Source organism: Malania oleifera, chromosome 10 (assembly GCF_029873635.1).
Source record: "Malania oleifera isolate guangnan ecotype guangnan chromosome 10, ASM2987363v1, whole genome shotgun sequence".
NCBI classification, from domain to species: domain Eukaryota; kingdom Viridiplantae; phylum Streptophyta; class Magnoliopsida; order Santalales; family Ximeniaceae; genus Malania; species Malania oleifera.
In genome coordinates this window covers 24,725,719-24,752,349 of record NC_080426.1, presented here as the reverse complement: position 1 = coordinate 24,752,349, position 26,631 = coordinate 24,725,719, and the positions used below count along the sequence as shown (strand labels likewise).

Here is a 26,631-nt window from a genome sequence, read left to right as displayed (position 1 = left end):
GAGACTTCACTCTATCACTAATTGGACTGATATGGAGCGTGAATTTCTGCATTCATTTTGTCCCTCACAGAAAACTCAATTTTTGCAGGAACAGATTCTTAATTTTGTGCAGCAGGATGACGAGGCATTTAGGGCTTGCTGGGAGCGATTCAAGGATCTACTAAGCACTTGTCCACATCACGGGTTCGACTCATGGAGGTTAGTTGATTATTTTTATACTGCTCTTACCCCTGATTGCAAGTGTTTTGTCCAAACTATGTCTAATGGAGAGCCCGTCAGTGAGGATCCAGATCAGGCATTATCATTCTTTGATTACTTAGCTGACAATGTCCCACAGTGCAACACACAATACACTCAGGCACCCATGACTACACATCCTATCAGCACAATTAGTGGTGGTGATGCATATGAACCACCAAACTGCCCAGATATTCCTCCGCCTCAATATCAGCCACAACAGATCTCTCCGAGCTGTACGTCGTCAGACCTTTTCGAGGATAGCATAACACAGATGGCGAACATGCTCCAACAATTCATGCGAACTCAAGTCGATCATAATAATGAATTGCGGGATACCATTAATGCGATAAGCACACAATTGGATATATTAGAAAACGAAGAATTACTCGCAGAACCTCAGCCTAGTCCTCAAGAGTACCAGCAACCACAACAACAAATACACGATGTTTCTCTTGAGACAGTAGAGGCCACCACTACTTCGAGAAGCAAGAAAGAATTTTTCCAACCTGAGATGCTCATCGTCGAACAACCAGTTGTCCCAGTACTAGAAGTCATGGCTGAACTAGAAGAGGTAAAAGAAAAATCAAAGGAAACGGGGCCACAAGCGGAGCAGTTAGTTGATAAGGAGACTGATACTCATACGGAGTACCAACCTGTGGTACCTCATACTCCGAGCTCAGAAACCATGAAACCGTCACTCTCGCCTGAATCAGATGTTAAAGAGCCTAATGTGGAGGCAGACTCTTGCAGTGGTATGATGATATGTACACCCGATAAAGAAGGTGACCAGTCTGGTGAGCATATAATTTTCAAAGAACTAGGTAAAACCTTTAATGTTAATGCTTCTGAAGAACTGCAGGTAATTATTCCGATCACTTTCTCTCAACCGTTAGTTCGGAAAGAAGCAAATTTCCTGGAAACGATGTTGAATAAAGACCCATTCTTTTCAACACAAGAGGGTCGACCTGCACACAAATTGTTTGGTATTTTGACATGCATTAATTCATTTGAGGTTGATTTTCGTGCAGGTATGACGACTGATCAATTGTGGCGGCTCAAATTTGGAGAACCGCCGATGCAATTTATAGACCTGCGGCCACCAGACGAAATTCCTCCAGAGCCTCCGCCAAGACAATTGTGATGTTTTTCTTTCTCTTATTTTCCTTTTATTTTATCTTATTTTATTTTTAGTTAGTTTTCAGGTCTATTTTCTCATAGTTCGATCTTTGTTTTCCATTATTTCGCTACTCAGGTACGCCTTACTTTTTCCGTGCACAGTATTTTCTAGTTCCCTTATGCTATCACATTGAGGACAATGTTCTACTTTAGTTGGGGGGGGGGGATGAGCATTCGCATATGACACTGTGCACGTACACGTACTGGGTTTTATATTTCAAAAAAAAAATCAAAAAAATAAAAAAAAATAAAAATAAAAAAGAAAGAGAGAAAGAAAAGAGGAGCACTGAGGAATTACATTGCACTATGTCATGCTTAACACTTTGTATAACCTTCACATACTTGCGTATAACTTAAGAATGACACACTTGAGTCAATCATGCGTAGTTTCTCTCTGTATAATTTTATGACTCCATGAAGAATTGATTGGTAGTACATTCGTGTTAATTTGACTATATAATTTCTTGTATTTACACGGCATCTCACGAGGCTGAATAAACACATTCACATGATTCATTGCACTTAGGGTTTCATGTGAGCACTGAGAGAGCACCCGTGGCGACTATGACACCTTTGTGAGATATTCTTGAGCTATTTATTGTCCTTTTGAGCGTTAATATCAAATCAGAGTTCATAGAACTCAATTCTCTTTTTCTGGATGATTCCTTGTACACTAGTCTTTATTTTTGATTTGCCAGCCTAGAGGTGACACCTAGTGGGGAGATAAAAACCTAGGTCTTGTAGCCTACTCAAAATGTGAAGGCTGAGCCACCCCTAGAGATAAACTTAATTAATGGACTGATAAACCTAGGACTAAGTTTACCCTTCTTGCCGAACCTCATAACCCCTTTTAACGAAGCTATCTTAAAAAAAAAACATGATTACCCACATCAAATTCCAGATTCTTGCGGCGATTATCAGCATAACTTTTATATCGATTCTGAGTTGCACTGATTCTGTCTCTGATGAGCTGAACCTTATCACGCGCTTGCCGAACAAGCTTGATTACGCGCCGAAACTGCGTAATTGGACGCTTAACTCGGGCTTTACGGTTTATATTTTTAATTAAACATCCAAAATTATCCAATATTTTAATAAAGTGCCAAAATCATCATTCTTGAACTTTATTGCACTATTTATGAAGTTTTGGTAATTTTTGTCGCAGGAAAATTCCCGGGAATCAAAACCAACACCTGTTCGTATTTTGTACATAACTTTTTCGTCCAATTTCCGATCGAGACGATTCAAATTTCTGGAGAAAGAGAAAAGGATCATCTACAACTTTTGTGTTTTGAGTTTTATGAGATAAGGGCTCCAGAAGAGCAAAATTTGTGATGAACAGAGAATGAAAAAAATGAAAAAAATCAAGTTGACGGGTCAACCCTTTCCCATCCGGGTCAATCCTTTCCATCCGGGTCTAGGGCACCCAATGCCTCCTATTTAAGCTCCTCTATTTCTTCCTCCTAGGGAGGCAGCCCCCATGGCTCCCCATTCTCCTCTTTTCCTTCTTCTTCTTCTTCTTCTTCTTTAGTTTGTTTTTTTTTTGTTCTTTTCAATTCTGCTTCTCTCCCCTTGTCTCTCTTCCTTCCCTTTGTCTTTCCTCCCTCACTCTCCCCCTTTCCTCTATTTCTCTTGGCCTCCTCTGCCCTCTTGCAGTACGGCCAGCCTCCTCCACCATCTTCAGCAGTCCCCAAGCACAACAGAACACTAGCCGACTCCATAGCAGGACCACCAAAGCGCAGCAGCAACTTCTCCAGCACAGCAGCAACTTCACGGCTCCGTGGATTTGTTTCTCTCTCTCTTTTTCCTTTCTTTCTTTCTTTTATTTACTTTTCTTTGAATCTTGGAATATTGAAGAAAGTTTAGTTTTTTTTTAATGTTATTGGAGTTTTCTTTCTTTTTGTTTAAGTTGAGTAATGTTGAGTATTTCATTATTGTTAAATTAATCTCTTTGTTTATCTAATTGATAGTTATTTTAATTTAGCATTCTTAATTAAATTCAGATATTTTTTTGTCGAAATTCGATTTAGTTAGGGTCTATGATTAGTAAAGGTTGTATTTTTATTGTGTTTCGTTATTGTTTATGTCTTTTAAATTTCCGTTGAGTTCATGTTTACATTTAAATTGTGAGTCTTGATTTGATCTCTTAATTGTGCTAAAGGTTCGATTTTTAGAAGGTTTGGTTTTTTTTTAGTGTGTGTCTAATTTAGTTTCCATTGTGTGTTTTTAATTCCATGTTCTAGGTTACCATCTTTAATTAGTGCGTGTTTCGATGTTTCCTTAGGTAGATTAGAGTTTCCATTCTTGCATGTTTTAGTTCCATGTTTTAGGTTTCTAGTTTTTATTAACGCGTGTCCCAATATTTTTTTAAGTAGACGTAGGGTTTTTATTCTTGTTTTCTTTTATTTAGTGCATGTTAATTTTAGGGTTTAAATTGCGTGTCATTTAATTTTTCAAAAGTGAAATTGAATCATCTTGAAAAATCCGAATCTGAACTGAGTTCAGTACCTTTTTAATTTCGATTGGAAGAACGTAAAATCTGAGATTAAACGCATTCCCTGAGGAGACGATCTAGCCCTTGGGCTTAATATTACACGACAGAACTCCTATACTTGGGATAGCTTTCGAGCTGCTTATTTTTCGAGTGAGTCAAAGCTCTGGCCCCATTACTTGTTGCTCACCCACTTTATCCCAAATAAAGGAGAACGACATCTCCGACCGTATAAAGCCTCAAATGGTGCCATGCTAATGCTGGTCTGATAACTGTTATTATTCGCAAATTCTACTAATGATATGAACCGAGTCCAACTACCCCCAAAATCCATTACGCACACTTAGAGCATATCCTGTAATGTCTGTATCGTCCTCTTAGTCTTCCCATCTGACTGAGGATGGAAAGTCGTGCTAAACAATAACTGAGACCCTAGTGCTTCCTATAAGTTCTTGAAAAAACGTGATGTAAAACGCGGGTCTCGATATGATACAATCGATACTGGCACCCCATGAGAACGAACTATCTCCTGAATGTAAATCTCGGCCAAACGGTTAAGGGAGTAGCTGATCTTAATAGGTAAAAAGTAGGTGGTCTTAGTCAAACGATCAACAATCACCCAGATGACATTCTGGCCATGTAACGCCGTCGGCAATCCTGACACGAAGTCCATAGATATATGATCCCACTTCTATTCTAGGATAAATAGCGGCTGCAACTGCCCTACTGGCCTCTGGTGCTTAGCTTTTCCCTACTGGCACGTCAAACACTGGGCTACATACTCGGCGATCTCTTTCTTCATACCACTCCACCAGTACGACTCTCACAGATCTCTGTACATCTTCACACTATCTGGATGAACTATATACAAGGATCTGTGAGCCTCCTCTAGAATAGTCTTCCTGATCTCAATATCGGCAGGAACACATAATTTGGAATAGAACCGCAAAGCTTTGTCATTTTTAATACTGAATTCCTCCCCTTGACCACTCTGTACTCGTTCTATCACCTCTGCTAACTTTAGGTCTTCCTTCTGGGCAGCTTTAATCCTCTCCTGCAGAATAGGCTACACCACTATTCTAGAAATGTGAGCCTAAGAACCACTTTCAACTAATTCGATGCAGAGTCTCTCTAGATCCATCATGATCGGATATTGGATCTCCATAGTCGCCAATGTTGATTCCCTGGACTTCTTGCTCAACGCATCAACTACCACGTTTGCTTTCCCTAGGTGATAACTGATTGTACAATCAAAATCCTTAATTACTCCAACCATCTTCTCTGTCTTATATTCAATTCCTTCTGGGTGAAGAAAAAAATACTTCAAACTCTTATGGTCATAGAAAATCTCGCACTATTCGCCATACAGGTAATGCCTCGAAATTTTCAATGCGTGTACCACTGCAACCAATTCAAGATCATGGGTAGGGTAGTTCTTTTCGTACTCTTTCAACTGTCTTGATGCATACGCCACCACCCTACCATGCTGCATCAATACACAGTCAAGTCCTTTCAAGGATGCATCATTGTAGATAGTATACCCCTCACCCCCAGACGGGATGATCAATATTAGTGCTGTGACTAGTCTCTGCTTCAATTCTTGAAGACTCTATTCACAACTGTCGTCCCATTCAAATTTGGCATTCTTCCTAGTCAATTGTGTCAGAGGCCCTGCTAAAGCTGAGAATCCCTCAATGAAATGACAGTAATAACAAGCTAACCCCAAGAAACTTCTGATTTCCTGGACATTTCTCGGTTTAGCCCAATTCACTACCACTTCAATCTTACTGGGATCCACAGAAATTCCATCTCCTGAGATAACATGTCCCAAAAACACAACTTTCTCGAGCCAGAATTCGCATTTACTGAATTTAGCATACAGTTTCTTTTCCATGAGCATCTGCAAGACTTGCCTTAAATGTATCTCATGTTCCTTATAACTCCTCGAATAGACCAGTACATCATCAATAAAAACAACAACAAACTGATCTAAATATGGATGAAAGATCCTATTCGTCAAATCCATAAATATCATAGAAGCATTCGTCAGGCCAAATGACATAACCAGGAACTCGTAATGTCCATATCTAGTCCTGAAAGCCGTCTTCGATACATCTTCTGCTCTCACCTTTACCCGTGTACCTGGAGCTGGTCAAACAAATTGTTGATACATGGTAGAGGATACTTGTTCTTGATTATCACTTTATTAATCTCCCTATAATCTATACACATCTGCATGGACCTGTCCTTCTTCTTCACAAATAGAACTGGAGCTCCCCACGGAGATACACTGGGTCGTATGAAGCCCTTATCAAGTAAATCTTGCAACTGATTCTTTAATTCTGTCAATTTTGCTGGCGCCATCTGGTACGGTACTTTAGAAATCGGCGCTGTACCTGAAAGTAGATAAATAGGGAAATCTACCTCATGTTCGGGTGGCAAACCTAGTAACTTACCTGAGAAAACATGTGCAAACTCCTTTACTACAGGTGTGCTAACAAGTTTCAATTCATTCTCTACATCTCTTTCATAACTGCCACAAACCCCTAACAACCACTCATCAGTAATCTCCTGGCCTGGATAGCTGAAACTAGTTGAGGCAGGGATTGCACCTGCGACCCTATAAACCTGAATTCCGCTTTCCCTGGAGGTCTGAATATTACTTCCCATGCTCGGCAATCTATATTGGCAAAATTAGCTGCTAGCCAATCCATGCCAAATATAACATCAATCCCGTGCATGTCTAGCACTATCAAATCAGCAGACAAAGTCTTCCCTTGGATATCAACTGGACAACCTCAGAGTATTTTACTACATCTTACTAATGATCTAGTCGGTGTTGACACTAACAGTTAAGTATTTAACAACTGTGTTTCTGATCCACATAGTTTAACACACCTCAAAGACACGAACGAGTATGTAGCTCCTGAATCAAACAATGCAATAACTTTAAAAGAAAGCATAATAGCCATACCTGTCACCACGTCACCTGCCATCTCAGCCTCACCCGACGTCAAAATGAACACCCTAGTTGGAGCTATATTCCTCTGCTGGCCGCTACGTGGCGTCTGGTAACCTCTCTGGTATGGTCTAGGAGCTGGAACCGCATCTGGTGGTGTAGGGGAGTCTTGCACCATGTGTCCCGATTTACCGCAACAATAGCAGACAACTCCACCTGCTCGACACTCTCCCCAGTGTCTCCTACCATAAGTCTGACAGAATGGAGGATCCTGCCCTGCCTGCACCTCGCTTCCTCCCTTCTCCTGCCTCCACCCTCTGCCATGATTACCTCTCCTCCACTGATTCTGTCTAGGACTCTACTGGTAGCCTGTAGATGCAGATCTCTTCCTCTGTCCCTGCCCCTCTGCATCGAGATGCTCACCAATCTCTGCCACGGTTGCCCTGTCGACTAACTCAACTAAATCCTGGGTCCGCAACACCACCACCTGCTTGAATATACTCCGCCTCAAGCTTCTCTCAAACTGCCTCGCTTTCTTCACTTCATCAGGAACAATATACAGAGCGAAATGAGAGAGCTCGATGAAATGCGCTGCATACTGCTGGACGGATAGCTAACCCTGCTTTAGACTCAGGAACTCTTCTACTTTAGCCTCCTTGACAGTAGCTGAAAAATATCTATCAAAGAATAACTCTTTAAACCGGTCCCATCTCATGGCTATCAGAGTCGCCCTCTCCTGTTGCAGCAGTCTCACCGCAGTCCACCACCTCACGGCCTCTCCCGTTAGTCTATAGGTGGCAAAGAGGACCCTATGTTCCTCAGTACACTGCAACACAGCCAAAACTTTCTCAGTCTCCTGCATCCAGTTCTCAGCGGCTGTAGGATTGACTCCCCTTGAGAATGCCGAAGGATTCATCTTCATAAACTTCTCTATGGTGCACCCATGACCTGCAGATGGACCACCCTGCTCTCTTAAGCTCCTAGCTATCTCAGTCATAACCTACTGAGCCACGCTATGAAATATCGCGTTAGAGTCGGTCCTAGCTGCACCTGATGGCCCTGCTCCATCACTGCCACTCGCATGGGCACTACTTCCTCTTGGATCCATCCTGAAAACAACAAACGTGACTTAGAAATCCTATCCTATAATTTATATGCTTAACCTAGCCTCTTATCTCAATACTCTAATCTTATTTCTAATCCCCAATCCTACATTCTAGGAACACAACCCAACAATACCTTACTATGATTTTCCTGAAATCATCACCCTAGGCAAAACAAAGAAACTACCATGGAAGTCCTCCCTTTAGAATGTAGAACAACCTTAAATCATTTTCTATACTCTCGTGTTGTTTCCTCTGCATTCTAAAGTCTATAGAACCTAGCAACCTAGGCTCTGATACCAAACTGTGACGACCTGCTTAATTTCCACATTTTTTTCCATAATATAATAAAATCAATATCACAACGTTTAGTAGATCATAATCCACCTGGACCCGTGGGTACCAGGGATGCATCAGAAACACATCACAGAAGCCTATACAGCAGTAAACATAAATCATAAACACCTCATTATACGATACATCACAATACCAGAGTTACTACAATCACTATATTTATATATACTTTGTACACAACCCAAAAGGTATATTAGGGTCATCCCACAAAATACATTCGACCCTATCAAAACACTTACCCTTACGGAAGGGTAGATCAACCGTACTAGATCAGCGGGGCTTTACCCGCTCTCCTATTAGGGGTTCCTGAAATGTTTATAAAATTCGGGGTGAGACATCTCTCAGTAAGGGAAATAAACTAATACTAGTGTGTGGTAACATGAGTATTCCATATTATACATAAATCATATAGAAACATATTTAGTAAACTGTCATGTCATATCTGGGAAAACGTATATATCATCATAGCATGGCAGAACATACTGTATTTTCATAATCATATTTCATCTCATAAAATATAATACAAAAACATTACTGGTAGGTTAGCTGACTGTTGTCATGTATTACCCCCACATGACTAGGTTGTGTGGGCCGAAGGCGGGACTTGACAATGGTTGGCTGACCACTGCCAAATCAAAAGTACAGTCTGTAAGTCTGATGGGTTTGCCAGACCTGGTTCGTACACCAGGGGCGTTCACACACTTCTTAAAAACTACATCTACCATCCAATCTCACATCACTCCGTATAGCGGCATTAACACAAATATCATGATCATGATGACCATGGACACATAGCAACGGTACCGTACAAGTGCTAGCCTAAACCAAGCCAACCAAGTTCTGATATCATATAACATATACTGAAACTATGATACATGGATATTTCAAATCATTAATTATCAAATCAATCACATCATTTTGCATATATACCTATATCATGAAAATCATCGGCCCATACGCCGGTATTTCACATTTTACCATAGCTCGGCTCGTACGCTGGCAAATCATATCCATAACTCAGCACATACGCTGGCAAATCACATCCATAGCTTGGCCCGTACGCCGGCAAATCATATACATAGCTCAGCCCGTACGCTGACAAATCATTTCCATAGCTCGGCCCATACGCCAGCAAATTATACACATAGCTCAGCCCGTACATCGGCAAACATATATTAAAATCTCGGCCCGTACCCCAAATTTCATTATAAAAATTCGTATCATAATCACATTCCCAGAAAACAGTATCTCATAACAATTTCTACTTATGCCACACTAAACAAGTTTTTCTTATATTTAACATATTATCATTTTTAGCAGTATTTTCCAAATATAGATCATATATAAATACATTTATTTCCATGAAATCAATTGCTATAATATTATATATACTTTCCATAAAAATATTAGTTTAGTTTATCTCCTTACCCGAGTCTTGAAAAACCCCTAAGAAAATCTGTCCCTCACTCGTAGGGTTCCCCACTCAACACCCTGGAAACAACATTCCCCAGAACTAAAGTTCAGCATTTCTATGCGTACTACGCTTTCTACAACTGTCAAATAACCAAATAATGAGTAGAAAACCTTACCCTGGATTTGGGATGGTTTCCAACTCAGCCCCACCGACGATCCGCTCCAGCAGACTTGCAGAGAACTTTCCTAGGAGCGTTGTGGCGGCTTCAGATCGTTGAATCGGCAGAAAATCGGCCCGAGATCTTAGAGAGAATGGTAGGGAACCGAAGGGTAAAAGAGAGAGAAGTTCTGCGCAGGAAAATGACTGAAAAATCACGTTTAACCCTATTTATACTGCGGGATTCGTCGACGAGCCACGTCACCTCGTCGACGAATCCTGTAGAAAGTTAGTCGACGAACTTCAACCCTCGTCGACGAATTTTAGGTTTCCACAAATCCTTTCTCGGTATCTTCTCGTCGACGAATCCTGTCCTCGTCGACGAGCTCCTCTTATACCCTTGTCGACGAGTCCCCTATGTTCGTCGATAAGGAGTTGAAAAATTCCTCAAGATTATCCCATCCAAAATGCAACGTCGTCGACGAACGCTTCTGTTTCTGTTTCTATTTCCCTTTCTTTTTATTATTTAAATACTATTATTCTTCGGGTCATTATAGATATGTAGAATATGATGAACCCCTGAAGCTCATCTCTGTGTAATGGACAACAATTGCTTAACTTAAGATTTATATATTCAAGTATGAATTAAGCATTGAGAATAATATGTCAGACACAATTGCCTTGTCCATTTGGAAGTGAATTTTTATTCAAGCAGCTAATAATTTCATATTTCAACCAATGAATGTATGCATTAAGTTCGGATTGGTTATATACTTGGATTTGCAGATTGACTTGAGTTTTTAAGATACTTAGTGTGTAAAATTTTAAATAGTGGACATATACTAAGTTTTTACATTTTCTGCCCGAACCACTTCCTAAGCCTTTAGTCAACACTACCCCTTATAGCTAATCCGAAATGCTAAGAAAAAATTATATAATCATGTAATTTTTGTTTGAATCCGTTCATTTTTAAGTCCTAAGGAGTTTTCTTTTTGACAACTCATACCATTTTTCTACCTCTGATTCTTGATGGGTTAGGATAATATGGTTTTTTGACTCTCCAGACCCGTTTGGGTTTCACACCTTTCCTTTTAAACAGACAATCAAATTTATATGCCCCACCTTTTTACATAAGATGCATGTGGTGTGAGTGTATGGACTGGAGGAAGTACTAGCATAATGTTTAGATTCTCTTACAAAGTAACCCATGTATAGGTTCTTCCTTTTCCTATTTTTAATTCCATTAAAACCTATATCTTCTTTATCTAAGGTCATCTTCTGTGAACCTAAGAGCTTGTCAAAGTTTTCTTTACCTCTAGTGAATGTATGGATGATCTTAGACTGGTCTTTTATTTTTATTTTTCTAGATCTTGAATTTTTAAGTTGTCTAGACCTTTGCAAACATTCTGAAGTTTCATAAATTCTTTAGTCATATTATTTACTTTACATTCCAATTCTGAAATGAGAAGATCTTTTTTTATTATCACTTGAAGTTTGAGATCTTAATACGTTCAACTCTTCTTCCAAGTTTTCATTCTTGTTTACTAACTTTTAGATTTTGAAATCATTTTCCCTTTCAACAAGAACTTTTGACTCATATTTTTTCATAGATGCCTCATACTTGTTTTTTAAAGCAGTATATCTTTTGTTAGCTTTAACAAGTGACTTATGAATTCTAACATATTCAATTTGCAGTTCTTCATAAGTAGACATGCTTTCACTATCAGAACTATCACATGATTCAGTATCAGATGCACCATTCAAATTATCACATGAATCATTACCAAGATTGTCTAATAGCGTAGGAGGAGACGAGATTACCTCATTGTCGGTTAAAGTTATGAAGCACGGTTTACCTCATTCAATATCTGTAGAGCTTGAGTCACAAGAAGTGATCACCTTTTCTTGCTTAGTGACTCTGTATTTCTTTTCGAGTTCCTCCCATATCTCTTTAGCGTTTTTACATGCCCTTACTTCACGAAGGATATTAGTATCTAAGGCATAAAATAGAATATCCATAACGTCAAAATTTATTTGCAATAAATTCATGTCATTCTCATTCATCTCAATTTCAGATTTAGGAATATCAACATTATTGACAGTTTTCATAGGCACGATATCCCCTTGAGAAATAACTCTCCAAGTCCTCCAATTTAATGATTTTATAAAGATAGTCTTTCTAAGTTTCCAATCAGAAAAATATTCACCAGAAAACATTGGGGGGCTTGCAGAAAATCTACCCTCACATGATTGGGATACACCAACTCGAGTCATTATGATCTTTTACAAAATAACATTTAAGTCTAAGTAATAAGGCTCTGATACCAATTGTTAGTTTTGGTGCAATTCCAAGAGGAGTGGTGAATTGGTATTTAAAAAATTTTATCCCCTAGGTCAATCTATTAATAGCAGTATTACACAAGCCTAAGGTCAATCTAGTGTATATAAAATAAATCAATGTAAATATACAACGAAATTTAAACTGTAATAGAAATTTAACCAAACATGCACAATGAAGTAGTAAAGGAGACGACACCAAAAATGTTATTGAGGTTCGACAAACTGGCTACGTTCCCCCCTTGGCTAACAAGCACAAGGATTACCACTATAAGCTCACTTAATGGGTGGAGCGGCACCTAAACAATCAGGTCAATTAGCACATGGCTGACCTCAATCTTTACAATCAGGTCAAATTAATACAGAATTGACCTCAACCTTTAACAACCAATCCTTACCGGGCTGGATTACCGCTCCTTCAGGCCACGCCTGGAATACAACAAATTTCTCAAACAAATTTGCGTTCAACAAATATGCTTCTCAACTAAGCAGATTATGTACCAATGTAATCAATACACTACCGAATGATATGATAAGATAAGTTCAGTGTAACCTTAGTGTCTACTTTCAAAGATTAAATCAGTACATGAGAGTGTAAGTGATAGGATCTTTGTATCAAAATAATATTCTCAATCACAATGCAGCAACAGAGATCACAAGCATACTTCAAATATCTCAACAAATGTTTTTCTCAAAACAAACTACAAGAGATATGTAAAAATGATTAATAAAAATTTATTTGATATTTGTATTAAAATGATAATCTTAATCAAAATGTATAGCAATAAAGATCTTTAGCACTCAAGCCAATATCTCAAAATATATTTCTCAAAAATAAGCACAAGAGATATTTTGAAAATGATTTGTAAAATATTTGTAGCAATCAAAATCTAATATGAACTCCTTGAGTATTGTAATGACAATGTAAAACTCAAAAGCTCAATGAAGTATTCTTAGGAAAGACTTGTTAACAAAGTCTCCTAGAAACACTTAGGACTTACTCTCAAGATAAAGAAATTTCAATCAATCACCAACCAAGTGAGAGTGTAAGCCTTATGAGAAGAACACTCAAACTCACTTACAAAGAGATTTTAGCAATAAAAGTGCGTAAAAATTAGGGTAGGAGGCTTAAAAATGGAAGTAAGAATTTTTGAATTTTAGAGGATTTTTGCTAATTAAGATTACTAATCCTTGACTAATTTTTGCAAATGAGGGGGTATATATAGAATTCCCCAAAATTATAACCGCTCAGGATATATTAGTCATTTTAGAAAAAGTTTAGCAGAGGTTAATAAATTTTAACCGTATTTTAACCTCAGTAATTCTTACCAACCCAAGAGCACCGGTCGATCGAACTCAAGGTTCGGTTGACCAAGTGGCTGGGTTTGGTCGACAGAGAGAAATTTGAATTGGAAGGATGGTCGATCGGACTTGAAGGGTTCAAGGGCGATTTTCCAAATCCACGCGGCTTGGTTGACCGGGTCAATTTGAACTACTAGGTTTGGTCAACTGGGCGGTCATGCGGAGGTTCAGTCAACCACCATATAATCTTGGTCGGTCAACCGAGTGGTCAACTTGTTGACCTAGGGAGGTTCGGTCAACTAGGGCTTGCCTGTATATATCTGGTCGATTGATCGAGCGGTCAACTTGTTAATCCGGTGGGAGTTCAATCAACTAAAGATCTCAGTGTAACTGAGTTCGGTCGACCAAACATGTCATCCTTGGGCATTTCAGTCTTTTTCTTTTTATTAAATTGTCCCTATATATATGATGTTTATTTTCAAGACTATGAGGACATTTTTATGCAATACTTAGGGTCCTAAAGACAATCTATGGTCTTTGTGAGTTAACCTCAAAAATCTGGCATCGGTCGACCATCCTTAAGGTCATTCAATAATCCTTTGAGCTTATCTACCCTATCATGCATGTAATGCATTGATTATTACAGACCATTTCCTATTTACTATTATAGACCTAGATTGAATAATAATGAATTACAACATAAAATTGATCTTCAGGGTCTTTACGCTCTACTTCATGTGCCATCAAAGTATCTGCGATTATAAAGTTGCATATAAACTAGATAGTCATCAAATACTTGAGTATTTGTCATTATCAAAATTGAGTGTGACCTATGAGGTCAACAGTTGTCATCAATGTCGGCTCCCAACTTCCTCTGAAACTGACCCCTTCCCACTTTCCTTCATAGCATGTCTAACTAGCGTCCTTACTCATTGGCTATGATCTCCAGGGCTATCTTGACGACACCATTGTTTGTCCATCATCGATGCTTTCCACCAGCACCTCCTCTACTGGATCATCTTCTGCAGATGTCTCCAATTCGACCTTCTGGCGTTGGCTCAGGCAAGATAAGTTGATCCTTCATGCCATCCTCGCATCTGTCTCCAAACTAGTGATGGCACTCATTGCTGCTTCATCCACTGCTCGTGATGCATGGTCCAAGTTGCAACGATTGTATGTCAATTGTTCATGTAGGGGTGTTATACAGCTTAAGGAGAAGTTGACTCTCATTCAGTGGGAGTCCCGCTCTGTCTCAGAGTATCTCCATGCCATCAAGGTTCTTGTTGATGAACTTGCGGCAATTGACTCTCTCATTTCAGTAGATGACATCACTCTTTATGTCCTCAACAGTCTCGGTTTTGAATTTCGTGATATTGCAGCACCTATTTGGGCATGTGAGACTTCTTTTATGTTTGAAGAGCTTCATGACATGTTGGTTGGCCACAAAAGCTACTTGAAACGTGTTGAAGCTTTCAACTCCGCTCTGGTTGCCACTGTAAACATCACTCAGTGCCGCACTACCGCTTCCAAATCCAATCGTAACCAATGCTCCAACATAGATTCGTCTAGTCAGAATCGCACAAACACTGGTCACTATAATCGTAAAAAGCGGTCTAGAAAGCCCCATATTGTTTGCCAACTATGTGACAAAGTGGGACACTTGGCCACGACTTGTCGCTTGATTTTTTGTGAGAAGTCTATAAATTTTGTCATTACCATTGGGTCCAACAACAAAAAGTGGCTTATGGATTTAGCTGCTTCCCACAATATTACCTCTGATCTTGCCAATTTATTTGTTCACTTGGAGTATGATGACATGGATGAGGTCATCATTGGCGATGGCTCAGGTTTGCGAGCCACACATGTTGGCACTATGACTCTTCCCTTTTCCTCGAAGCCCTTTACATTAACTAATACTCTTTGTGTTCATAATATTCACAAGAACTTGATCTCTACTCATAATTTCACCTGTTCCAATAATGTTTATCTTGAGTTTCACCCATTTCATTTTCTTGTAAAGGATTGGAGCAAAGGGGCGACTCTTCTTCACTGTAAATGTTAGGATGGTGTCTATCCAATGGAGATGACTTCTCCCGCAACCATGTCTTCTGTTTTAGTACTTGTTGGTGAACGAACAATATCTGACACTTGACATAGATGACTTTGACATCCGTCAAATAAAATTGTTGATTTCGTTATTCGTTTATTTTCTCTTCGAGTTGTAGTGTCTCGTACCTTTTTAACATCTTTTTGTACTGTTTTTCAATGCAATAAAAGTCATAAATTGTTTTTTTCTTCCACTTCTCTTATGAATACTCATCCTCTTGAATATATCTATATATACGGATCTTTGGTGGCCTACATCCTCCACTTCAATTCATGGGTTTCGTTTTTATGCTTTAGTTATTGATCATTTTACCAAGTATTGTTGGTTGTTTCCCATCCGTCGAAAAAGTGATTTCGCTACATTTTATGTCAATTAAAACGGTTACTTGAAAAACAATTTGGCTTTCAAATCAAGCGCTTATACTTAAATAATTTTTTTGGGGGGGGGGGGGGAATATCATGCTGTTCGACAATATCTTTCTTCTAATTCCATTAGTTGGCTAACCACCATTCCTTATACACCTCAACAGAATGGTACAAGTGAACTTCGGCATCGTCAAATTATGCCTAACTCTATTGAGTCAGACAAGTCTTCCTCCATCTTATTTGCCTTATGTGTTTCAGGCAGCGCTTTATTTAATAAATTGTATTCCCACTACTATTTTAAAAAATAAAAGTCCATTTGATTGGTTATTTGGTCGCCTACCTAATTACAAGAAGTTGCTAATTTTTGATTGTCATTGTTATCCATGGCTAAAACCTTATACCGCAAGTAAATTACAACCAAAATCAACGTCTTGTCTCTTCTTCATCTACGTGAGCTCACAAAGTGCCTATAAGTGTATGGACCTTGTTACATCCCACATCTACTTGTCTAGGCATGTGGTATTTGATGAGTGTTATTTTCCTTTTTTTTCCTCTGCCCATGTCACTGTGCCCTCCCTGTTAATTTTGGGTGCTAACACACAAGATCTTGCCATACCAGCAGTACCTTCCATTTGATAGATACCCTCCTCTCATGCCACCGTGATGGACAGCGCTCTTGTAGCTTCTGCTCTATTCCTGGAGACTTTCCCCCCCTAATTCACTCTTCTCTCTCATCGTCTCTCTCTCTCTCTCTCTCTCTCAAAAATTCTATTCCATTTCTTAGCGGAATTGAAAAACGAACATTATTTCCGGGTCCTAACTCCGCTCCTCAAAGTTTTAACCAGAGAGATTTTGTCGTTTGGACCTTGTAGGCACACTCCAGGGCTAAGGTAAGTTGACTAGATTATGTCAGATTTTTATTTTAAAAATATATTCCTCATTTAAATTTATTATGTGAATTCGATTATTTCCATATGCCTGAATTAAATTAAACTGCGGGGAACTGATCATATTTTTATTTTAATTATATTCAAGTAAATTTGAGTATATGAATTTGGTGATACTGATTTTATTTAAATATTTATGTGAGTAAAACCAAAGTACGTAGATTTGATCTTGTCGCATTTTATTTAAATATATGTGAGTTAAATTAAATGTGTAGAGGTAATCATACCCGCATTTTTATTAAAATATACCTGAGTATATTATTATATATTTTCTCCGGTAATTTATTTAATTATAATTAACATATAAATCGTGTGACATGAGTTTATATTATTTTATTGCCTAAATGAGCAAGTTTGGGGATTTTTGCGGAGTGTATTTATTACGTGTGATATTTTGAATTTTATATTGATATATGTATTACGTGTTTGATTGGGAATAATGATGAGATTTATTATTCATTTTATGTTGGGAAAATGATGAGATTTTTACGGTGATATATTTATGTCGTGGTTGGTCGTGAATAATGATAAGATTTGTTTACAAATTGTGTATTGGGAAAGATGATGAGAATTATTATATTTGGAAAAAGGATGAGATTATTATATTGTTTTTAATTGCATTAATTGTATATATGTTGTAAGAATCTTGATGAACCAGTGGATGCTCGGTATCGTAACTACAGATGAGAATCAATGCTATCACACTGTTGTGAGAGTGTTGGTGGATGAAAAGTTGATTTGGCTTGAGAAGGGTTGTGTACCCTCTTGGAGTCCAGACCAGGAAGCGGCAAATTGGACTTATAGACGAGTTATTTTGATTTAGTCTTGGTAGGCCAAAGGCTAAGTCCAGTTTTTAGACCGCACAACCCGTCATGGGGGTTAAACATGTCGTTAGTCCAAAATAAGAGGTTTTTTTTATACATATTTGTAGATTTATGTAATTAGGGCTATTATTGAGCCGAAGTTATTATCTGAAGGAAAATAAGTCTTATTTTTACTATATAGGTGTGAGTTACATTTTACAAATGTCACCTAATTATTATTATACATTTCATATATTTGAAAAGCGTAGTCGAAATCAGAGCAGTACAGTGAAAGCGTAGGTGAGATTAGAAAGAGAGATTTAGATTAAATGTTAATTATGTTAATTTTGATTTATCTTGAAATTTCATAAGGATGTATTAAATTTGTTATTTAGAAATATTGTTGTATAAAAGTTTGTAGTCCTTCTTCCGCTATATAAAAATTTTGGATTATTACAGTTGATATCATAGCAAATTTTTGGGTTACTCAAGTCGTTATTAGAGCAAATTTTTTGATCACTACATTTTAGGTCCAAGTCCTCTGTAATAAGAATCTTTTCACTCAAATAAAATTTGTTGTTGCAATAAGAAAACAACAATTTTTATGACTTTATGCATGACAAGGTAGCTGTTATTAGGAAAACTATAAGTCAATGAATATAATGGTTTTGAGCTAAATGGAGCTAGCTAGTTAAAAAAAATATTTTTTTGCGGTACAAGTGGCAAGGATGCATTAAACTCTCATTTTTACACAAGTTAGAATATCTTACATCATAAGAAAAGCAAGTACAACATGCAAATCAAATAGTACAAACCAACCAAAAGCGATTTCAAATCCTTAACAAAATACAAGAAGGCTCAAAGTGTAAAAGGACGTTTGGGTTTAAGCTTATTGATCGCAAATTAAACAAGAGAATATCTTCTGAACAAAGGATTTGTTTGTGGATTGTGTGGATGCAAAATTCGTCAACTCATTAATCTCAGATTCATGGGTACCATTTTTGTTAACTGTCATTTCATCCAAGAACGTTTTGAATGCACCTTTCACATATGCAAGTGCCTCTGAAACATTCATGTTCTCGACCAGTTTGTACGGATACTCATCCTTTTTATGGTCACCGTTTAATGTAGCTGCCATTTGCACCAACTCTTCTTGAAACTCACTTAACTTTGTCTCCTCGTTGGCCTCTGTCTCTCGCAATTTTATTGGGCTTGACAAAGTCACTGCAATATAAAAATTTATCATAGTATGAAAAGGTTATTTATACATTATTGAAAGGAATCCAAAGTAGAATTTTTCTAAAAATACATTTCTTTCTTGTTTTTTTTTTTTTCAAATTATAAAATTAAGATTAAAAATAAAATAATAGATAATTATTCAATTAATGCTTATTTAAAAAATTATTCATAAGAATTCTGTAAGTTTAAGATTGTGAAACACACTTGCACTTGTTGTGTGTGTTCACATCTAATGTTGATAATGAGAACTCTCCTTATGTATATATAATCCTTCTCCATATTTCTAATGAGCTTTAACCTAATAAAATTTGACTGTTTATTTATTTTTATATGCAAGCATAGAGTAGTTGACGTGTGCCTATCATGTTATAGAGATGGGAAGAACATTTTTTTTAATTAATTAATTAATTAATGTAAATTAAATTGAGGTTCACCTGGACAATCAGTTCTTGGGCTCTGTCTGCTCAGCACGCCCTCAAACGTTCCCGCCCACGCATCCCGCTTCGTCAGAAACTCCTTCAGGTTGAAAATCTTCTTCACAGTCGCCGGAATCGAGGAATGCTCGAACTCCGACGACGGATACGGCCCCGAAGGCCCGTGCAACACCGTTCCGCGCTCGATCCACGGAGAAATCAAAATCGCCGGAACCCTGACCCCCAACCGATCGAACTGAAAGTTGAACGGCTCGGGGCCTGCGATGCCGTCGGGGCTGGGCACTCCGTCGGCTGGCGTGGGGACGTGGTCGTAAAAGCCGCCGTGCTCGTCGTAGATGATGAGGAACAGCGTCTGGTTCCACTGAGGGCTTGATCGGAGAGCCTCGTAGACTTCCTTAACGAATTTTTGGCCTTCGGAGACGTCGTGAGAGGGGTGGTCGTCGTTCGCCGGTAGCAATTTCATGTCGAAGTATCTCTGTTCGATGACCACGTAATTGGGAAGCTTCCCCTTTTCGCAGTGGCGCTTGAAGTCCAGGTCGTACTGGTGGAAGTTGTCTACGTATTTCAATTTCCTCAGGTTCCTGCAGGCGCCGCGCACCGCTAAATTCAATTTTCAATCAAAACAGCACTCTTTTTTCCTTACTATTTCTCAAAATAAAAATTTTAGTTGATAAATAAATTAGTAAATTAATGTATATGCGAAATTAAATAACAACAACAAAGAATAATGCGAAATTAACTATGTGAAAATATAAAATTGAATTAGATGGAGAAAGAGAAGACCGCCCACTTGCATATGCAGTGGCGCACCACGAGCCATGCCCTGCGCTGCACGTGCAACACGTGGTTCGAAATTGGAAGTAGTCACGGGGTGCGGCCGACACGGCTGGTGTTTTGTTTTGTCTAATCATAATTTATGAATAATTAATTAATTATTAGAGGTGGAGGGTAGCATAGGGTTCTTTTCTCCTATCATATCATGACAGCCTGCATATATTTTGAATGAATAACTTTTTTCTTGATGATTATCACCCCACACCCCCCCACCCCCAATCTAATCAAAATAATTAATATGATGGTGGTGAGGAGAGTCTTCTTCATTCATCATTATTGTTCCTTAACTTTATATATATATATATATACGAAAAATATATAAAACAAAAGTTCCATAAAAAAAAATCTCATTTTAATTCAAATTATTATTTTTCGAGTCACATTGACTTTAAAGTAGAGAAATATATCTAAAAATATGTTTGAGAATTCAATTAATAATTAATATTTAAGGTGCTTCTCTTCTAAAAATGGAAAAATCATTTGTCAAACTTTAATTATCAAAATTCAACCTTGGACAATGAAAAAACACCTCAATGAAATATGTAAATTTGACTAATTAGTAATTAAGGCAAAGCTCATAAAATTAATTAAACAAAAAGGAATATTAGGTGTAATAAGTTTTTCGATAAGCTAAACAAATGAAATATTATGTACGATAAACATTTCAATAACTAAAAATTAGAATATTAAGTACAATAATTCATCCAAATGTTTCAAAATTAATCAAATAATTAATTGAAATTGAAAAACGAAACTTTCGTCTTATGTTGTAACTAATGCAACAGAATTATAGCCTTCTTTTTAGTACAATAAAATGCTATCATACTTACATAAAAGACTATCTTAGTTATTTACAATGTAGATTATGGAAATATCATTATTATTTTTGTTAGTTATTAATATTCACTATTTATGCTGCTTAACTTTTAGATATTAAATTTGAATTTGAGTAGATTTGAACAAATTGTAATAAAACTTATATAAATCTAATATAAATTTAAATTCAAAGTCTTGCAAACATAATATTAATATATTTTCATTTCTAAATTTATTAGGGTGTGCACTGAATAATTTTTAATTTCTTGACTTATATATGAAAGTTCCTTACATAATTTATATTTTATCCTACATAAGAAAATAGATTCCTAATTTGATATGGTATTTTAGGCCCTATTTAAAATTTTAAAATATTTAAAAAGAAATCAACTTATATCCTCTTTTTTTTTTTTTTTGATTATAAAGGAAAATGAGAAAGAAAATAAAAAAATATTTTAAAATTATAAAAAATAATAATTTTGTACATTATTAATATTTGATTTTTAAAAAAATTTAATCATATGAAAATAAATATTTATTTTTAGTAGTATTTAATATTAAAAAATGAATGAAAACAAGTTTCTTTTTATTTTTCTTTTCTAAAAAAAATATTTGATTCAAGCATGCCCTTAATTTATCAAAATACCCCAATAACTAACACAATATTACATCAAAATATTTTGTCTCCTTGCTATTTTAAACTCAACTAATCAGGTCAAAAACCTAACCAAAATATGTTAAAATTTAAACTTATTCTACTATATTAAATTATTTATTTATTACATTTTAAGATAGTTATTTTAAAAATGATAAGGAAAAACTGATCTCATGAAAACTGAAAATAAATAAATATACCTGTACAAAAGGGTAGAGGGGACGGACTGATAATAGATCCCAAAGGAGAAGCCCGCCTCCTCCAGTGACTCAAATATCGTCTTCTGCGGGTACCCTTCTACCAGCTTCTCCGTGTCGTTGCTCGTCGCCCCGTACGACGTCGCAGAGTGCACGTACAGCCGGTTCGGCTGCGTCAAAGTCGGGATCGACGCGAACCACCGGTCGCACACCGCGAACTCCGCCACCAGCTCCTTGAATACGGGCAAGGATTCCGGTTTGAACCCGTTCATCACCGTCTCCGACAGACCCACCTGCACGCTCTCCGCCTGCTGCGCGAAGCCCTCCATGGTCGGAGCGAGCTTCGACGACGACGACGACGGCGACTGGTTCCACGGCGTTCCGAAGACCTGCTCGTAGATTGCTTGGAAGGAGTGACCCGGGTCCGGATTCACGTGCACGGAGTTGCTGCCGTAGAAGATCCGACCCGAGTTCGGGTCGGATGTGGACTTGGGGTTGGACTCGCTACCGGTGACGCCGTTGATTTCGGGGTTTAGGGACTTCATCCATCCCAGCATATGGTCGAAGGAGCGGTTTTCCTGGACCAAAACGACGACGGTTTTGATGGGGTATGCATTTTCAGAAGCCATTGCTGCTCTGCTTGGAAGCTCTTTGAAGTTCCCTATCTTGCGGTTGAAGTTTATACAGCAGTGAAGTATAAATAAATATGTATGTGTATATAGAGGGAAAGGAGACAAGGAAAGTTGGTTCGGTGAAGAAAGCTGCAGGAGGTCAAAGTACAGGGGGTTTGATCTAAATAATTTAAACCACGCGCTTTTTTTTAATTATCCTTTGTGTCAATGCATGATATGTGTTCTAAAATATCTTAGACTAAAGCCTCGTTAGAATTGGGCTATATTTGGTATTAGAGCTATTTTGAGGATACTACACCTCCTATGCAGAAGTATAAGCTATTCTGATGAGAGTATCAAGATTGAACAAGACATTCTGTCATGATATCGGATATGTATTAAGGAGATCTTGACTAATAAAGATGATTTGGACCCTAACTATATAAGGCGCCTTTTATAAGATAAATATGTGATATCAGTATATCAAAGTAGATAATACCTCACTGAAATTGAATCTAAAACCATTACAGGCCGCCTTGTTGTTCATATGCAAAATAATAAAAAGTCCGATCATATTTTGTTGGGCCACACATGTGGTTACAATAAATGATAAGAGAAGAAAATCGTAAAGAAATAAAAGTTCGCGCATGCTCTAGCGTGATTGTTTTTTTTGGCACCAAATCCTCCATAATTAAGGATTTGATTTGGAGGATCAAGTATATGAATCCGAAAATGAGTGCTTATATATATGGTTGGGTCCAAGACACAATGGACTCCTTGTCGATTCTATGAGTTTGATCTCGTTTTGACTATGACAAAACCAATGTTTCTCACCAGTGCACTAAACTTCTTAAACAAGTTTATTCTTAGCATGTACTGATGGTAGGAACTCAGGGAAGCCATACAGACCTTGAAAATCATATTTCATATATGACATCTGGAAAAGTAAAAGAATGAAGACTTCTTTGTTGTTGTAATTTGCATTTAATTTTACTTTGTTTGTAATATAATATGATTTGTAATAACTGCATCACATGTATGATAGGTCTAAATGCTCAAGAGACCACAGATCGACCCTTAGGTCCTTACACATCAATTGCACAAATCTCCTGAAACTCACAAATCATGACTATGCTATCAGGGGTGAACTTAAATAAAAAAAGGACCTATTTCTTAAGATTGAAAGGACGTCGGGCGACCCAACCTTGTGCTTTGAAAACACCTCGATCGATCGAATAGTTAAAGAGTCAAAAGGTTGACTTAGGTTCAGGTGACCAACCCAAAATGAACGCACTGTTCACGGTCGACCAAACCAAAGGGATGTCACTTTTCACCTTCCTCGGGAGCTCGAATACTCAATTTAAAAATATCCTAGGCAATCGAACCTTGAACAGTTTGGAAAATCGTCTTGATTCAGCCACTCGAACCTTTGCCCGAGTACCAAAAGTTCAAAACTTAATTTTCCTATCCATGTCTGTTCGGGCGACCGGCCCTAAGGACCGGACGACCGAATCTCTAGAGTTGTTTTAATTTTAATTGCAGTAATTAGGGATAAATTGGGTTAAATTACAATTAAACATTTTTAAATATTCCCAACAAGTCCTCAATGGTTAAAAAATAAGGGCACCCTATATATACATCTCATTGACTCAATTAAGGATTGATTAGCAAAATGTGATTAGCAAAATTTCCTCTAAAATTTTTACACTTCCTTTGCTATATCCTTTACATTTCAAGCACATATTTTTAATACTCTCTTTGATATTCACTTGAAAATATTTTTTTGAAATAGAGAGTTTAGTGCATCTTCAAAACACTCTCTTTGCAAATACTTTCACATACTCATACATTTTGAAAATCTATTTTTGAGAGTTCTTACTTGTTTGATCTTTCCCATAATATTTTATATATAAATATTTGATTAGAAAAATCTATTTTTTTTTAACAATCCTAAGGGTAGTGTAGTGTGGCCCTTCTTAGTGGGTCAAATCGAGAAGTGGGTTTGGGCGCTTCTTGTTTTTGGGCTAAGCTGTTGAATAATAGATGGGTGCCAAATTGAAATCCATTTAAATTGGGTTTGGACCCCATTTGTCAATTAGGAATTGTAAAATAGGTCAAAATTTGATGGGCCACTTGTGACATGGTTGTTTAAATCGGATTTGGATTTAATAAAAGTGATTTATTTATATACTATTCAACTTGAACCTAACCCGTCTAATAAACGGGTTGGACGATTTGGATCCAGCAGGTTGGGTGACTTGTTTATATATATATATATATATATATATATAATACTGCCCCACGACACCCCACCCCCACCCGGTCAATTCACTATTCAGATTCTTAAAAACCCTAATACCTCCTTGTATTTCCCCGAATCCCCATTTTCCCGTTCCTCCAAACGACCAAACCCTTATCCTGTTTGCCAACGCCAATCGCCGCGACCCCATTTGGCTGCTCCAAAGAATCCAAACTTCCATTGTTCGGTGCTGGTGCTGGTGCTGGTGCAGGGTGCAACGTGTTTCTTGAAAGCAAAGGCGAAGGCGAAGTGGAAGATGAAGAGCGATCAACCATCATCCATCTCTCTCCATCTCTCGACTCTCTCAGATTCTCACCGATCGGCCATCATCCATCTCTTCTCTCGCGGTCTCTCGACTCTTCTCAACCTCCTCGTATAAGTTCCTTGTCATTGATCTCTGATTGGCTTGGAATCATAGGGATTTTGACTTGTTGCTACTATGACTTGTTTCAGGTTTGCCGATTTGGACCATTTGGTGGTCTTGATTTGCGAATTGATCGCCTGATTCATCTCGACTGAGACTTGACACTCCGGCCTCCGGAGTTTAGATAGTAATAAATAAAATAAAGGGGCGATTTAAAAAAAAAAAGTTATGTCATTTTATATTAAATGTTTTAAAAAAGTTTATTGCCTCCGGAGTTTAGATAGTAATAAATAAAATAAAGGGGTGATTTAAAAAAAAAATTATGTCATTTAATATTAAATGTTTTAAAAATTTTTATATCCCTTTACTATTTTATACTCAACTAATCAGGTCAAAAAACCTACCCAAAATATGTTAAAATTAAACATAATCTACTACATTAAATGATTTAATTATTATATTTTAAGATAGTTATTTTAAAAATGAAAAGGAAAAACTGATCTCGTGAAAACTGAAAATAAATAAACATACCTGTAGAAAAGGGTAGAGGGGACGGACTGATAATAGATCCCAAAGGAGAAGCCCGCCTCCTCCAGCGACTCAAATATCGTCTTCTGTGGGTACCCTTTTACCAGCTTCTTCGTGTCGTTGCTCGTCGCCCCGTACGACGTCGCAGAGTGCAAGTACAGCCGGTTCGGCTGCGTTGAAGTGGGGATCGACGCGAACCACCGGTCGCATACCGCGAACTCCGCCACCAGCTCCTTGTATACGGGCACGGATTCCGGTTTGAACCCGTTCATCACCGTCTCCGACAGACCCGCCTGCACGCTCTCCGCCTGCTGCGCGAAGCCCTCCATGGTCGGAGCGAGCTTCGATGACGACGACGACTGGTTCCACGGCGTTCCGAAGACCTGCTCGTAGATTGCTTGGAAGGAGTGACCCGGGTCCGGATTCACGTGCACGGAGTTGCTGCCGTAGAAGATCCGATCCGAGGTCGGGTCGGATGTGGACTTGGGGTTGGACTCGCTGCCGGTGACGCCGTTGATTCCGGGGTTTAGGGACTTCATCCATCCCAGCATGTGGTCGAAGGAGCGGTTTTCCTGGACCAAAATGACGACGGTTTTGATGGGGTATGCATTTTCAGAAGCCATTGCTGCTCTGCTAGAAGCTCGTTGAAGTCCCCTAGCTTGCAGTTGAAGTTTATATAGCTGTGAGGTATATATAAATATGCATGTATATATATATATATATATATATATATATATATATATATATATATATATAGAGGGAGAGGAGTTGGTTTGGTGACAGCACTCAAAGCAGGAAGTCAATGGGGGGAGAGGGGTTGGTTTAAATAATTTAAACCACTCATTTTTTTTTTTAAATATTCCTAAGTAATAGTCTCACATCAAATGTATACTAGACCTT

General features: G+C 37.9%; 1 protein-coding gene across 2 annotated transcripts; it reads right to left on the bottom strand.

Moving 5' to 3' along the window:
- Nucleotides 1-18,618: 18,618 nt before the first annotated feature.
- Nucleotides 18,619-26,409, bottom strand: LOC131166272 (non-specific phospholipase C3-like). Of its 2 annotated transcripts, none has more exons than XM_058124672.1 (3): nucleotides 25,735-26,409; nucleotides 19,428-20,008; nucleotides 18,619-18,978 (listed from the first exon to the last, which is right to left on the bottom strand). In XM_058124672.1, the coding sequence occupies exons 1-3, from the start codon at nucleotides 26,352-26,354 to the stop codon at nucleotides 18,644-18,646; spliced, it is 1,536 nt and encodes a 511-aa protein (XP_057980655.1). In that variant the 5' UTR covers nucleotides 26,355-26,409; the 3' UTR covers nucleotides 18,619-18,643. The 2 variants fall into 2 exon arrangements, with proteins under 2 accessions (XP_057980655.1, XP_057980654.1); XM_058124671.1 differs by lacking the exon at nucleotides 25,735-26,409 and adding an exon at nucleotides 21,933-23,000.
- Between the last annotated feature and the right edge of the window lie 222 nt (nucleotides 26,410-26,631).